The following is a 13,985-nucleotide window of genomic DNA, read 5'->3' as shown; positions in this document are numbered from 1 at the left end:
AGTTTTTAAAAGTTTTCATTTAATTTCAGAGTATCATTAAGCTCATAACACCATCGCTATTATAAATCCATCGCTATGTATCGCGCATATCCCTATCCCTAGACTCCAAGTCCGAGAAAACTCCAATCAATGCATCATAATCGTACAGATCCATCACCCTTCAATTCTATGCAACAGTAACAGCGATCTTTCCCGTCTTGGTGATCTTAGGAATCACAAGGTGTAAAACCCCATTCTTCAAGACAGCCTGCACGTTATCGTGATCGAGACGTTGTGAGAATGAGAAACTGCGAGCGAATGATCCGACTTTGCGTTCTGAGACCCAGAACTTGGGTTTTGGTGCCTTGGCCTTTGGTGCTTCTGTCTTCTTTGGCTCAGCGATGGTGGTGGTGGAGGTGGTAGAAGCAGGTGTAGCGAGTGGGGTATCAGCTTCATCGTATTCATCCTCGACCGTTGGGTTGAGTGATTTCTCAGACGAGGTGTCGGAGTTGTCGATTGCCTTTACTTCTGGGGTGGGTTCTGGTGTTGGAATGGTAGTGCCAGCGCGCACGACCTTGCCCTTGACAACGACTGTCTGGGCGTCAACGAATTCGATATTCAGATCTTCCTGTGCGAGACCTGGGAGTTCGCCGAAGAGCTCGTAAGTGGTTGGAGTCTCAGTGACATCGAAGCGAGGCGTGAAGGTCTCTTCTCTGGCTTGTCGTGGTTGGCAGCGGCGGATGACTTGTGGGACAGCCTGTGCTGGTGCTGGCGCTTGCTTTTGGGTTTGTTGAGAGACTTCTTTGTCGAGCTCAGAGAGGAAGTTGAGGAATTGGGACTCCGAAGAGAGGTATGCTTGTGGGAAGAAAGGCATTTTGATGGTTGTGTTTGGAGATGAGATGTGAAGTAAGTTTGAAATGTTGGAAGAGTGGATGAAGAGAGGTTTGGAAGTTGCTTGGATGTTCTGATCTGAATATGAATCTGATTCTGAATGATGAAAAGAAATCTCTAGCTGTAACAAAAAGACATATATATACTTATTCTAGCCACAACCAGGCAGTGTTTGATGGCGCAACCAGTATGAGAAATCAGTGCTTACGACGCTCCTGGCTCATTCTGGAATTGTCAAGAATGGTGTCTCGATACTACCAGAGAGTTCTGTTGCTTACAAGTTGCTTCTTGCTTGTTCTTGTTGCCTCCCGAATCATCGCGAATGTTGTGGAAGATGACCGAAAAGGGATGGAAATGTGGTCACGTGATGATGGTGGCGATGCGACTTACCAATTCTGATTTCAAAAGCAACGCCCTTACCTCCGCATTTGACTGCACTTATTTCAGAATCGCCATTAATTCGATAGGTTACCAGAAAGAGAGCTTTGACTTCGTAGCTTTGCTTACAACCATCAATGCAGCTTCGGTAGGTTCCTGAATTTCCGTGGTTCAAGCCGGTGCAGGGCATTCCGAATCGGCTCCGGAGATCTCTCGCTTAATCGGGTCCAGATTTCGCATTTCCAGCATTACAAAAGGGGTATCACTTTGAAGTTTGGTCAATAAATGCTAATAATTGTGGTAAACTATTGATATAGAACTCAGTAGGGGGGTTGAATAAATGATAAGCGATATTCGAATCGCTGTATTGCCATGATCTTATTCCCAATTTCACAACATCATTTTCTCAACGCCCCAAACTCCTCAATAGCACATTCACATTTACACATATTTCCTATAAATTTCTCATATTACCAATACCCTCTCCTCTAATGTCTAACCCCCCCTCCCATCAACGGAGAAATATACCTTAAATAATACTCCTCCCCCATCCCCAATTTCGCAGCATCTCTCACCCCGGCACCAATCCGTCCAACATACTCACTCCTCGCCCTACCAACCTCCAGTCCAGGACTCACGTACACCAGACATTCTACCACGCTCCCCTCTCCCTCCGAACATAAATCCCTTCCTCCCGTCTCAACCCCCATAACTCTCACATCAGCCTCCCCGACTAACCTCCCTACAACAGCCGCATGTCCCGGCCTCACCGTCACCTCCAAAGTTTCTTTGGTATAACACCCCATGGCTACACCCTCATTAACATCCAAGTTCTCCTCATCGGCGGGACTTAGAAGGTAGCACAGTCCTTCCACCCAATCACCCGGCGAGGGATGTACAGTTGCGTAGCCACGGCCGTTGATGGCCCATTTATAGTCGTGAAGGATGCCGTGGCCGATATACCGGCTTTGGGGACAGCGACGGGACATCTGGCCTAGTGAGAGGTTGGAGCCGTAGGCGAAGTAGAGGGTCTCGGTTTGGGGTGAGCGGGTTGATGAGGTGGACATTTTGATAGAATGGGTTGGGGAGTTGCTTGTTTGGAAACTTGGAATCCTGAGGGGTTAAATTGGGAGTTTAATTTTTGTAAGAAGAAAGTTGATGGTAGGTGTTGAGTAAAGTTCAAAAGAATGTATCAACCTTATGTGCTCTTGCTAAATATGTCATTGCTGTTCCGTTGTCTAACAACAATCGTGTAACAAAGAAAACATGTGACGCCCCGCCAATAAGATACTTTCACGGTGATTAACATGTTACTATGTACTTCCTTTATTCAACCACCAAACAATCAGTGCAGCTTGCTTTCTTTCTCGAACTGAATCCCTAAGAAGTCATGTTAATTTCGCTAAGCGAGCGTCCCCCTCCAGCGAAAAGAAATTAAAAATCGGCAGTCCCAATTGACTGAATCACTTAGTATACCAAAACCAGGCTCATTCAAAAACATTAAAGCCTGCAGTTCAACAACTTGCCTATCTCTTCAACTGCATCTTCCCTAGACCGTCCCGTGAAAAGATTCTGATAAAAAGAAAAGTCAAAAACATACAACAGTAGGTATTCGCTGGTGGTCACCCACCCAACTACTAATCTACCGATCTGAAGCTTGAGTCTGGCAGAGCGGACGGGATGCCCTATGATCTTCAGTCTATGGTCGTATGTGAAAGAGATGCTTGTTTTAGGGAATATATTGCAACGTCTTCAAAGGCGAACTGAGGTAAATCAACTCTCCACAAGACTCACTTCGAATGTAAATATCAGTTCCATATCCTCATTTCAACCACTTAACCAATAACCATTTAAAACTCAAAATCCCCCCACCCACCCCCATCATCCCCACCCCCATCCTCTTCATATTCCTCCTCGGCATATTGTTCCTCATGTTGTCCTTCACCATGTCCACCCCCATGTCCACCACCTCCATGTCCTCCCCCACCATGGCCCCCACCACTACTCTTCCCAAAAATCTGCTTCTTCAATTTCTTCGTCTCCTTATTCATCATGCCTGCCATCAACGCACCACCAGCCAGCAACCCGGCACCACCGCCTAGAAGCGCAAGGCCGCCTGCTTTGCTGGCTGGTTTGGGTTTGGCTCCAGCTGCTGCGCCTACAGCGACTGGTGCGGCACCTGCGACGGCGTATTGAGGTTGTGGTTGTTGCATGAGTTGAGGTTGTTGTTGGGGGTATACGCCGGGTTGTTGGGGTTGGCCGTAGACTGGTACGCCTTGCTGCTGTACGCCTGGAGTGGTAGCGTAGACTGGTTGCGCTGCGTAGACGGGTTGGGGTGCATAACCTGGGGTTGTTGCTTGTTGGATGCCGTAACCTGGTTGTGGGGATGGAGCAGCTACACTGCCGGATCTGACTGCGTATTGGGGAGTGCCTGCGTTGTGAGCGACGAGACCACCTACTATTCCGCCGCCGACTACGCCTGCGAGTCCTGCTTGAGCTGCTGTGGGTTGCATGGTGTTGTTCATTGGAGCCGCGGTGGCTGCTGGTTGAGCGTAGCCTTGTTGTTGGGCATAGGGTTGTTGCATTTGTTGCTGTTGTTGTGGCTGTTGTGGCTGCTGCTGTATACCTGGAGTTGCTTGAGTAGCATATACCGGTTGCTGTTGACCGTACACAGGTGTTTGGACATATTGAGGTTGCGTTCCAGGGGTAGCAGCTGGAGAAGGATAGGCAGCATACGCCGGAGTTGAAGCAGCTTGTGTTGTGGGAGTTGGAGCTGTTTGTTGCGAATATGTGACAGGCGCTCCTGGTTGTGGTGAAAGAACCTGACCAGGAGTAGACACTGGCGTATAAGTAGTCTGTTGAGCATATCCTTGCGTGTTGACACTCGGAGATGGGGTTGGTTGATATGACTGGGGAGTTGCTTGCTGTCCATATTGGTTTTGCTGAACGGGTGATGTAACGGATATAGGTGTATGTGTCTGATATACAGGTTGTCCTTGTCCAGCATAACCTCCTTGCGGGGTAGCCTGCTGTTGCACTACAGGGTTTGTCGGCGACTGAGCACTGTATGCTTGGGTGACTGGCGTTTGAGTGCTTGGGTTAGCTTGTTGATAAGTCTGAGCTTGTGATGTACTATATGAAGGCTGCTGGTGGTGGTTTGGCGCATTGGTGGCCGCTGCGGGAGGATACTGATTATAAGCTTGAGGTTTGTGAGTCTCAGGAAAGTAACTAGACTGTTGCTGAACCTCTTTCTGGGGCCCCAATGAGACATTTGCCATCGCCGTTTGAAGAGAAGCATCGTTTTTGTTTTCACTTGTACTATTTTGATATCCTGGTGGTGGTGCAGCCGGTGGACTTGCTTGTGATACAGGTGGGATCGCGGGTTGAATTGGTTTCTCCCATACAGACGCTCCTGTGTATATATTCTCGTAGAACCTTGAATCCACTGTTAGAGCCTGATAAAAAAAATAAAAGTAAACCTCACCAAGCGCTGTATTGCGTATTCCAGTGAGCTTTGTAACCTGCTGGCAGAGCAGCAGGTTGGTAGTGCCCAGTAACAGTAGCCATTCCGCAAAGTATGACCCCGCTCTGATTGAAAATGCAATGCACACAGACGGCGAGCCGGAAAACCACGATAATTTTCAAATCAACGAGAAAGCGAGCGTCTTCAAGAGAATCGAGGTCAGTCAATTACAACAAATTAATCGTGCCAAACAACACAAGTCTCGAAAGAGTTTCAATTTCCTGCGACGAGGCTGGCCGAAGACTTTATTGCTGGCTTAAATATAGGTCAAAGACAGCAAAATACCACGACAACCAATAAATGTGAGGTCCAGCCTCAGCTGAAGGGTGAAATAGCGTATCACCTCTCGTATAATAAGCCACATGTAGAGAACCGGAGCATTGATCTTGGCATTGTGACAGTGAAAACCGCAAAAGAAAAATTTGCGGCTGAAACTGAGAGCTTGACCCTTTGAAGCGTTTACAAATACGATATCGAATTCCTATTGAGGCGGATACTTTGACGAAGCGACATTCCCATCTCATGCTAGATGTAGAAAGTTCTAGGCCTGAGTTGACGATTGTCTGACTGCCAAAACATACAATTACCTATCATTATGTGATCGGCCGAGCTGGAAAGTCGACAATTATTTAGCTGCAAAGAAAATCGTGCTACACGTGGTGTGATATCAAAACGCCTTGTAACTTCCATGATGCCCAGGCCCCTCATGGATAAATACCGTAGAGATAGCAATCTGATATCCTTGATTTCTCTATGCTTATTTTGCCAAGACACATGCCAAGGTCATGGCATTTGTGCTTCGCCTTGTAATAAGTACTCTTCACTGCTCTGTTGTCTTGAATTGCGAAACAGGCAAGCATGCATGTTTTGGGGGAAATCGCAGACGTACATAATGGTGTCAACTTCGTCGAATTATCATCATGTTCGACTGCCACGTATTGTCCACCGCGAGTTCGAGAGCATCTTGTTGAAAGTGGGATTAGGCGATGCGGCGATTGCGCAATGACGAGATGTATAAAGCCCCCGCGCTATAGCACAAGGCAGCAAGACAGATCAAGTAAAAGGCAAGAGATAAACTTTTGAAGAAGCTAGAGGAGAAGTTGGAACAGCCACTTGGCAGCATTGAGAAACTTCTTAAATTTCAATAGATGGAGCCGATAGATGGAGCCAGGCTGGGTTATCCTTTGGCCATTATTTCTTTAAATATGCCCCAAAGATAACGCTCAGATATCTAACATTCATATCACTATACCGTGAGGATCATTGTACACGTATAACTAAAGCAAAGATTTTTCACCACACCTCGTCCCTTAACGCCAAACCCCAATGTAATGCAACGCGAAACAATTCAGACTCTACGATGGTGCAGCAGCAGCATCTGACTCTTCTATTGGTATTTGGGCAATTTCTTGAGCAGAGCCAATTGCGTGGAAGCCATCCATCGTCACTGTTACGGCACCTGCTTGAACAAGCTGTGCTTTGTTAGTAATGATCAAGCGCTGAGCGGAATGGAAACACGTACTGCTCGTTGAAGATCATCGATGAGATCATCCACATCTTCAATGCCAACACAAAGCCTGATGATATCTTCAGGCATTTGTCTTTCTTTTCTCGTTGCTGCACTGATGCTCGCATGACTCATTTGACAAGGCATGCTAATGAGACTGTTGACACAACCAAAGCTGACGCTGATACCCCATAATCGAGCTGCTTCAACGATACGTTCAGAGAGATTGACATCACCAGTCTCAAATGACAGAACAGCGCCCGCGCCTCTTGCCATGGACCAGTGCAAATCATACTGAGGGTGCGATTTCAGACCAGGATAGCGGACTCGGAAACCGTGCGATTCAAGAAACTCAGCAATTTGTTGAGCATTTGTCTGCTGCTTCTCCATTCTAATTGCAAGGGTCTTGATTCCCCTCATCAATAAGAATGCATCATTCGGTGAAATACCGCACCCGGTCGAATTGATTGTAAAGTACATTTTGTCACCAATGGCTGGGTCGTTAAAGGCTAAAACGCCGGCCATAATATCGTGGTGTCCGGATAAGTACTTCGTTCCGGATTCATAAACGATATCGGCTCCAAGGTCAAGCGGGTTACAGAGCATGGGCGAAAGCATGGTGTTATCGACTACAACCAATGCTTTGGGGTTGGTCTCGTGCACAATCTTTGCAATTGATGGGAGATCAACAATTTTGATCAGCGGGTTAGTTGGTGTTTCCAACAGTACCATGGCTGTCTTTGGTGAAACGACACCTCGAACCTTCTCTGGTGTTGTGGTATCGACGTGGTGAACGATAATGCCGTGGTTGGCTGCCATATAGGTCAACAGTCGGTTGGTGCCTCCATATAAATCATCGCCAGTAATGACTTCGTCTCCTGGGCGTAGTATTCGCGTAATGACATCCAATGCACCCATTCCCGATCCCACCACTAATGCTCTCGCCGCATTCATGATCTTAGCTAGGTGGCGCTCCAGATGAGTCCGCGTAGGATTTCCGGATCTCGTGTAATCATATTCTGATCCTCCGCCAGCAGAGGTTTGTTTGAAAGTAGCAGACTGATAGATAGGCATACTCGAAGCTCCATATTGATCCTTGCTTTCTGTGTATACCAATTCGGTCGCAAGGGCGTACTTTCGTCCATTGGTAGGTGTAGATGGAGCGGGCGATGGAGGAAGATCGTGACCATCCAAGTCAATATGGGCAAAAGCCTTGCCCACGGTATTGATCTTGCTTGAAGATGGTCCTCCCGAGGGTCCTGGCGGTGTAGACATATTCGGGGTTGGGAAGCTAAGTGGTGGCGGCGAAAGAGGGAATCGATCGTAGTTGTGGAGTATGAAGCTCGTTGTTCGAATTGTGTAAAGTTCAAACTATGCTGCAGGCTGAGTAGAGCTTCTGGGTGCGATCAAGTTGTTCAATGGCTGGGACAATCTAATTGAAAGATTGAATATGTTTGGAATGTGTTTTCCTTCAAAATACGCCGACAACGGCTGGAGTCATACAACAATGTGGGGTAGTCCCACCAAAGAAAGCCGTGCAATGGATCGGAATATATTTTTACCGATGACGAAATACCCCCTGACTGTGAGCGATTCGACCTCGGTGTCGGCGTTTAGGGCGCTTCGGACTTAGGGCCTTTGTGAAGTCGAACGAGGGAACAGCTTCGGAATACAAACTTAGTATGACCTTTCAAGTCTTTTCCATTCGCTATTTGTTAACTCAGGAACTTTAGAGCGTTTCATGTATCGAATTTTAGAGAGTCAATGAGAGGAGGTAAACGTTCTAAGAAGTGACAATGCTATTTTTCTGGATGAGACTTAGTCTGTGCTGCATATAGTATAGTTTAACAGCGTACATTATGCTCTTCTAGAAAACTAGGTACCATGTTGGTAAAAAATTGCAGCAACCGTTGGAAAATATGCCTAGCTACCATTATATAGAAATAATCATCATGACTGTCTATATAACAAAGGTAGAGATCCAATACTCGTACTGCATATATGTAAATGCTCTGGTGGGGACTCTTCAAAAGCACTTTAGAAAAGTCGCGTCGCCAATTGAGAGTGGTAGCTTGGTCGCGTCTCCCCGCGTCCCCGGAACATTTCCAAACCCACCCCATCAATCATGCTATGGCCACCATAAAGGCTATTGAAGGCCGGACTGCAAGTGAAATCAATCCTGGATGCGTATGATATGAATCTAACGACAGGCAGGTGCATCAAATCCAGTCCGGTCAAGTCATTGTTGATTTGTGTTCGGTGGTGAAGGAATTGGTGGAAAATAGTCTGGACGCCGGTGCCACCAGCGTTGGTATACAACACAATCATCTTCGTCTGCTTTTGCTGATTCGAATTCTAGATGTCAGGTTCAAAAATCAGGGACTAGAATCAATCGAGGTTCAGGACAATGGCGACGGCATCTCGCCACAGAACTACGAAACTCTAGCCCTCAAACATCATACTTCGAAGCTCGCCACTTATTCTGATTTAACTACCCTTCAGACCTTCGGGTTCCGCGGAGAAGCACTTTCATCATTGTGCGCTCTTTCACACTTCTCCGTCACAACTTGCATGGCCGCAGATGCTCCGAAAGGGACCAAGCTGGATTTTGAAGTATCGGGAAAGCTGAAGGGAACAAGCGTAGTAGCAGCGCAGAAAGGCACCACCGTATCCGTCGAGAATTTGTTCAATAATCTGCCGGTCAGACGGCGAGAGTTGGAGCGTAATATAAAGCGTGAATGGAGTAGAGTAATTGGAGTGCTAGGCCAGTATGCCTGCATCCAAACGGGTGTCAAGTTCTCCGTATCACAGCAGGCTGGCAAGGGCAAGAAGACTTCCCTATTCTCTACAAAGGGCAACAAAACTACCAGAGAAAATATCGTTAATGTTTTCGGAGCGAAGACACTCACAGCCCTTGTCCCCATGGACTTGAAATTAAAGCTCGAACCGACCAGTGGACCAAGTCAGAGATGGAGTACGCAAGAGGATGGCGGTCAAAAAGATATTCGAATCGTAGGCCACATATCTCGCCCAGCATCTGGGGAAGGCCGGACAACCCCTGATCGCCAGATGTTCTTTGTGAACGCTAGACCATGTGGTCTCCCACAGGTTGCAAAGGCATTCAACGAAGTGTACAAAGCTTATAATGGTTCCCAGTCTCCTTTCATATTTGCAAATATTGAACTGGATACCCATCTATATGATGTCAATGTGAGTCCTGACAAGAGGACGATCATGCTACACGATCAGACTCGCATGCTGGAAAACTTGAAGGAGGCTCTTGTTTTTTTATTCGACTCGCAAGATTATACTGTGCCAATATCTCAATTACCAGTGCAGAAACAGCCATCGTACAAACAATTAACGATAAACCGAGAATCATCTACTACTTCCAAAACCTCGTCGATAAAAAGGGCTCGCTCTTCTTCTCCAAGCGAAGCCTCGTTAGGAAAACGCCAGCGCTCTACTTCTCCAGCTAGAGAAGATGAACATGACGCGAATCCGAACGATACCGGAAAAGATAACTCTGATGATGATAATCAAAGTATGATATCCGATTTACAAGATGAACATGCCGCTAGCCGGAGAAGATTAACAAAATCTTCTGATAACAATCTAAATCTTATCTCGAATTGGGCTGGTAGGAACACAAAGGATAGATCGGAGGCTAAAGAGACGAATTCTAGATCTGCGAATGTTGCCGGAAAACTTCCAAAGGAGAAACTAGATCTCCTTCAAAATTTTCGAGATGTAAGCCAGGACACGGATGATAATGACAACGACGGCGAACGTAGAAATGAATTAGCCAGTTCGCTCTCTACAGTTCGATCTTCTCTTCCGGCGCCAACCTTTAAATTACCAGTTCCAGTGGCAGATTTCAATACGAGGATAGCCGAAATGCATAAGGACAACAGATCCGAAGCGCCTATACCTGCTTTGGAGTCCCCTTCCAAATCTCCTCCTTCTCTATCAAGCCGATTTTCGAGTAACCCCAAAACTCACCGTATCCCCGCTGAGATAGCTACAATTACCATTGACGGTGACACGACGACTCGGATGATTGGTACACCTGCAGCTAAAAGTGCTCCTGTGGGTGTTGTTCGCTGCACATCGAGAAACTCTCGTATTCACACGCCGAAGCCAAAAAATAAAGCACCTCTACCATCATTTGGGAGTCGACTCTCCCAGCGCTTTGGAGCTCCAGGCACCACACAATCAGCGGAATCAGACGAAGATGAAGACGAAGACGAAGACGAAGAAGGCAAAGCAACACGCTCACCTAGAACACCATCTATCTCATCTGACCCCGGGGAACATGACGAGGGTGGAGAAGGGTTCCAGAGCGAGACCCAGCGTATGCCCATAAATCCATCCAGTGACCCTGTCGAAAACAACGCAATCGAATCTTCTGGTGAGTTGGCCGAGAAACCGGATAGTGAAGCAAACGCCGGACCCGTATCAGAGCTTGAGGCAGCTATAGATGACGAGGATGCAGACGATGAGTACATTGACGAAGGTGAGAAAAAGGCGCGAGAAGAAGCCAAGGTTCAGCATCTTATTCAGGCCGCCGAAGAAGCTGCGATGCAACCTTCACAGGCAAACATCCTCAGAGCCAAAAGTCTTCTGAAAGGTAGCGCTCGGAGGAAAGAAAGTACCCTCAATATTGTGAAGCCTCTTAAAACAAGCGTCATCAATATCGAAGAACAGATCTCTAGCTTACACACTATGCTGTCCACCTATGACCAACTTCCCTCCCGTCACACAGAAGACGACTCAATCGATTCCTCCAAAGCCGAAGAAAAGCTATCTCTAACAATCTCAAAACCGGATTTTGCCAAAATGAGAATCGTAGGCCAATTCAACCTCGGGTTCATCCTAGCAACAAGAACCTCAATCACCCAGCCCTCAGAAGGACAAGCCCTCGCCGACGACCTCTTCATCATCGACCAACACGCCTCGGACGAGAAATACAACTTCGAACGTCTCCAATCCACCACAATAGTCCAATCCCAACGTCTAGTCCACCCCAAACTCCTCTCCCTCACCGCTCTCGAAGAAGAAATCGTCCTCGAAAACCAAAAGGCCCTTTCACAAAACGGCTTCAACATATCTTTCAACGACACCCTCCCCGTCGGCACCCGCTGCTCCCTCATCTCCCTCCCTTTATCCCGCGAAACCGTGTTCGGGCTCGAAGATCTCGATGAGCTGCTTGCGCTGCTTACGGAGTATCCGAATGGGAGTATCCCGCGACCGAGTAAGGTGCGCAAGATGTTTGCGATGAGGGCCTGTAGGAGTAGTATTATGATTGGGAAGTCGTTGAGTGGGAAGCAGATGGGGAATGTGGTTAGACATATGGGCGAGATTGATAAGCCCTGGAATTGTCCGCATGGGAGACCGACTATGAGACATCTTTGTGGATTGGGGGCGTGGGATCAGGTTGGCTGGAAAGAGGGGGATTTGGATGGGGAGAAGGGCGGCGATGTGGATTTGGCGGGGTATGTTAGGGGAGCGAGGTTGGTTGAGCAGGAGGTGGATGAAGATCTGATTGAATCTGAGGTTGAGGAGGAAATGTCAGATGGAAATGAAGAGATTTTGGAAGAGGAAATTTATTAACAATTCCCATTATACATATCCTTCATGTCTCAATAGCAATTATATACAAGATTCCAAGTACAGCACCCTAACTACCCAGGCCTATGCCTAAATCCTAACGCAAGTCCCCCATGTTTCCAAATCCCCCATATATATAACTCCAAAACGACCCCTATATCCATCCCTTTCACCACCAAATCTATTATCTAGATCCCGCTCACTTTTCTAAACCTCGTCCCCCACCCACCCTGACTCCCAGCAAACCCCTCCTCAGCAATCTTCCCACTAGCATCTCTCTTCTTAAACCTCCCCTTCTGATTCAAGAAATCATTTCCAGAAGAAACTTGTCTGTTGGTCCCACCCGCACCGACCAAAATAGGAGGTGTAGCAGGTTTAAGATCACCATAGAATCGAGCTTTGAAGTTATCTCTGAGTTCGGGTTCTGGTGAGGGAGATCGCTGAGATGACATGTCTGCGATATCGACATCCTGGTTTGAGGACATCTTTGAGATGTTTGATAGCGGTGGTTCGGAGTTGGTATTAAATCTGTGTTTTCGGGGCGTTTGGGGGTTGGATTTCAGTGGGCTGGCGTGGGGATGACGAGATGAAGATGCAGAATCTTGTCGGGTGTGACGGCCTCTATGTCCTATATCTTCTGTATCCTCGGTGTCGTAGGCTTGGGTGACGGGCTCATACGTTCCTTTTTGAGGTGATCGACTACGGTTGCGGTTTTTGTTGAGTGAGTCAGAAGCATACCAGCCTTGAGACGCATTTTCGTTTTGACGAGAGCTGCGATGAGAAGCGGCATCTGATAACGGCACCTCTTGGTAAGACTTTCTTTTTGGAGACGTGCTTTGAGCATACGAGCGACGATTGATAGGGTTGTCAAGGATGATGGAAGATCCGTTTGAGTTACGGAGCTGGTACTGGCGGCTTGGTAAGTCAATTCTTGAGTCTTGTGGATCTGACTTATAAGATGGCAAAGAATCGTTAGAGTTGGTACGGGTGTGGAAGAACGGTATGGTTGGCGGGCGTGAAAGATCTTCGTAAACTGCCCCCGAACTTCTCTTGCTTTCTAGAGGGGTGGATAGACGTTTCTCAGCTGTCGATTCAGTTGTCATTGTTGAAATCGACGACTTGTTTCGCTTGTGACGGGAAGTCAGGTTGTCTTCCAAAGGATTCATATCTGGTGGTAGATTGGTGATCTTGCGGAAAGTTACTGCTAGGTACAACCCAATAATGAGTGATATGAGGTGTAATCCTCCACCAATAGTTGCCAGTAAAAACACAATCCGGGCAAATTCGGCGGTCAGTTTACTGGGGTCATTGACAACAACAAACCATGAGTCGAGTCTTTCTGGCATTTGGTGATCCCAACCCAGCCACGAACTATATCCATAGAATGGAAGGATAGCGACATCAAAGAATGAGGCAAATAACATGTAGCCTGCGGAAGACGCCGGCGTTCTTCCTGAAGCTTTTCGCGACAAGTGGTAGATGCCGTAAACTGCATGGAGAAGAGCGACACCCGGCTTTAGATGAGTTAGTCAATCACATAATGAAATGAGATTACAAGCTCGCTTACGACAATACGGAGAATCCAAGTTGTGGTATCATCCAGGCCTCGGATGATGATCATGAAAGCCAAAAGACCACCGGCACATAGTACTTGAAGACATCTCAGAACCAGCTGGATGATCCTCGTCCACTTGACCCACACCTTGACCTTGGGATTCATGTACTTCCCAGATGTGTTTTGCAATGGCAAAATTAAATAAGAACTACTTTTGTTAGCAATTACTAATCTCTCATGAAGTTACAACCTACTCTGGGTGTTGATTGAAAGATACCAAAGGACCTTCTTGTTTGCGCCGTGGTGCTCTCGGAGTCTGGCTTGCGCGAGTTACTGCTTTGGGATCGAACTCTTTGTACGGGCTTCTAGGCCCTTCTGTCTTGATAGCATCATATAGATAAGGAGGTCTAACAGCCATTATTATAACAGAGACAAGATGTTCGAGATTATTAAGAATGCAAAGCAAATTGCAATGTGGAATGTGGGCGTGGTGGGAATATGACAGCTAGGTATGAGCAGGGGAAGCGCTATTGATTAGGGGT

At 47.1% G+C, this 13,985-nt stretch overlaps 6 protein-coding genes across 6 annotated transcripts; 1 reads left to right on the top strand and 5 right to left on the bottom strand.

Moving 5' to 3' along the window:
* Positions 1 to 166: 166 nt before the first annotated feature.
* GLAREA_04059 (HSP20-like chaperone) lies at positions 167 to 853 on the bottom strand (the record flags this gene model as incomplete). Its single annotated transcript, XM_008084312.1, has 1 exon — positions 167 to 853. One exon carries the CDS (start codon positions 851 to 853, stop codon positions 167 to 169), a length of 687 nt encoding a protein of 228 aa, XP_008082503.1.
* An 883-nt stretch (positions 854 to 1,736) lies between these two features.
* GLAREA_04058 (BtrG-like protein) lies at positions 1,737 to 2,315 on the bottom strand (the record flags this gene model as incomplete). Its single annotated transcript, XM_008084311.1, has 1 exon — positions 1,737 to 2,315. The coding sequence occupies one exon, from the start codon at positions 2,313 to 2,315 to the stop codon at positions 1,737 to 1,739; it is 579 nt and encodes a 192-aa protein (XP_008082502.1).
* A 783-nt stretch (positions 2,316 to 3,098) lies between these two features.
* Positions 3,099 to 4,815, bottom strand: GLAREA_04057 (WW; the record flags this gene model as incomplete). Its single annotated transcript, XM_008084310.1, has 2 exons — positions 3,099 to 4,683; positions 4,733 to 4,815. The coding sequence occupies 2 exons, from the start codon at positions 4,813 to 4,815 to the stop codon at positions 3,099 to 3,101; spliced, it is 1,668 nt and encodes a 555-aa protein (XP_008082501.1).
* Positions 4,816 to 6,126: 1,311 nt separating this feature from the next.
* Positions 6,127 to 7,553, bottom strand: GLAREA_04056 (PLP-dependent transferase; the record flags this gene model as incomplete). Its single annotated transcript, XM_008084309.1, has 2 exons — positions 6,127 to 6,243; positions 6,294 to 7,553. The coding sequence occupies 2 exons, from the start codon at positions 7,551 to 7,553 to the stop codon at positions 6,127 to 6,129; spliced, it is 1,377 nt and encodes a 458-aa protein (XP_008082500.1).
* An 855-nt stretch (positions 7,554 to 8,408) lies between these two features.
* GLAREA_04055 (ATPase of HSP90 chaperone/DNA topoisomerase II/histidine kinase) lies at positions 8,409 to 11,891 on the top strand (the record flags this gene model as incomplete). Its single annotated transcript, XM_008084308.1, has 3 exons — positions 8,409 to 8,465; positions 8,508 to 8,589; positions 8,638 to 11,891. 3 exons carry the CDS (start codon positions 8,409 to 8,411, stop codon positions 11,889 to 11,891), a joined length of 3,393 nt encoding a protein of 1,130 aa, XP_008082499.1.
* A 185-nt stretch (positions 11,892 to 12,076) lies between these two features.
* GLAREA_04054 (uncharacterized protein) lies at positions 12,077 to 13,861 on the bottom strand (the record flags this gene model as incomplete). Its single annotated transcript, XM_008084307.1, has 3 exons — positions 12,077 to 13,402; positions 13,456 to 13,651; positions 13,698 to 13,861. The coding sequence occupies 3 exons, from the start codon at positions 13,859 to 13,861 to the stop codon at positions 12,077 to 12,079; spliced, it is 1,686 nt and encodes a 561-aa protein (XP_008082498.1).
* Between the last annotated feature and the right edge of the window lie 124 nt (positions 13,862 to 13,985).

The sequence above is a fragment of the Glarea lozoyensis genome, assembly GCF_000409485.1.
Source record: "Glarea lozoyensis ATCC 20868 chromosome Unknown GLAREA2, whole genome shotgun sequence".
Lineage (NCBI taxonomy): Eukaryota > Fungi > Ascomycota > Leotiomycetes > Helotiales > Helotiaceae > Glarea > Glarea lozoyensis.
The sequence above is the reverse complement of the archived record's forward strand: the minus strand, read 5'-3'. Positions and strand labels throughout refer to the sequence as shown.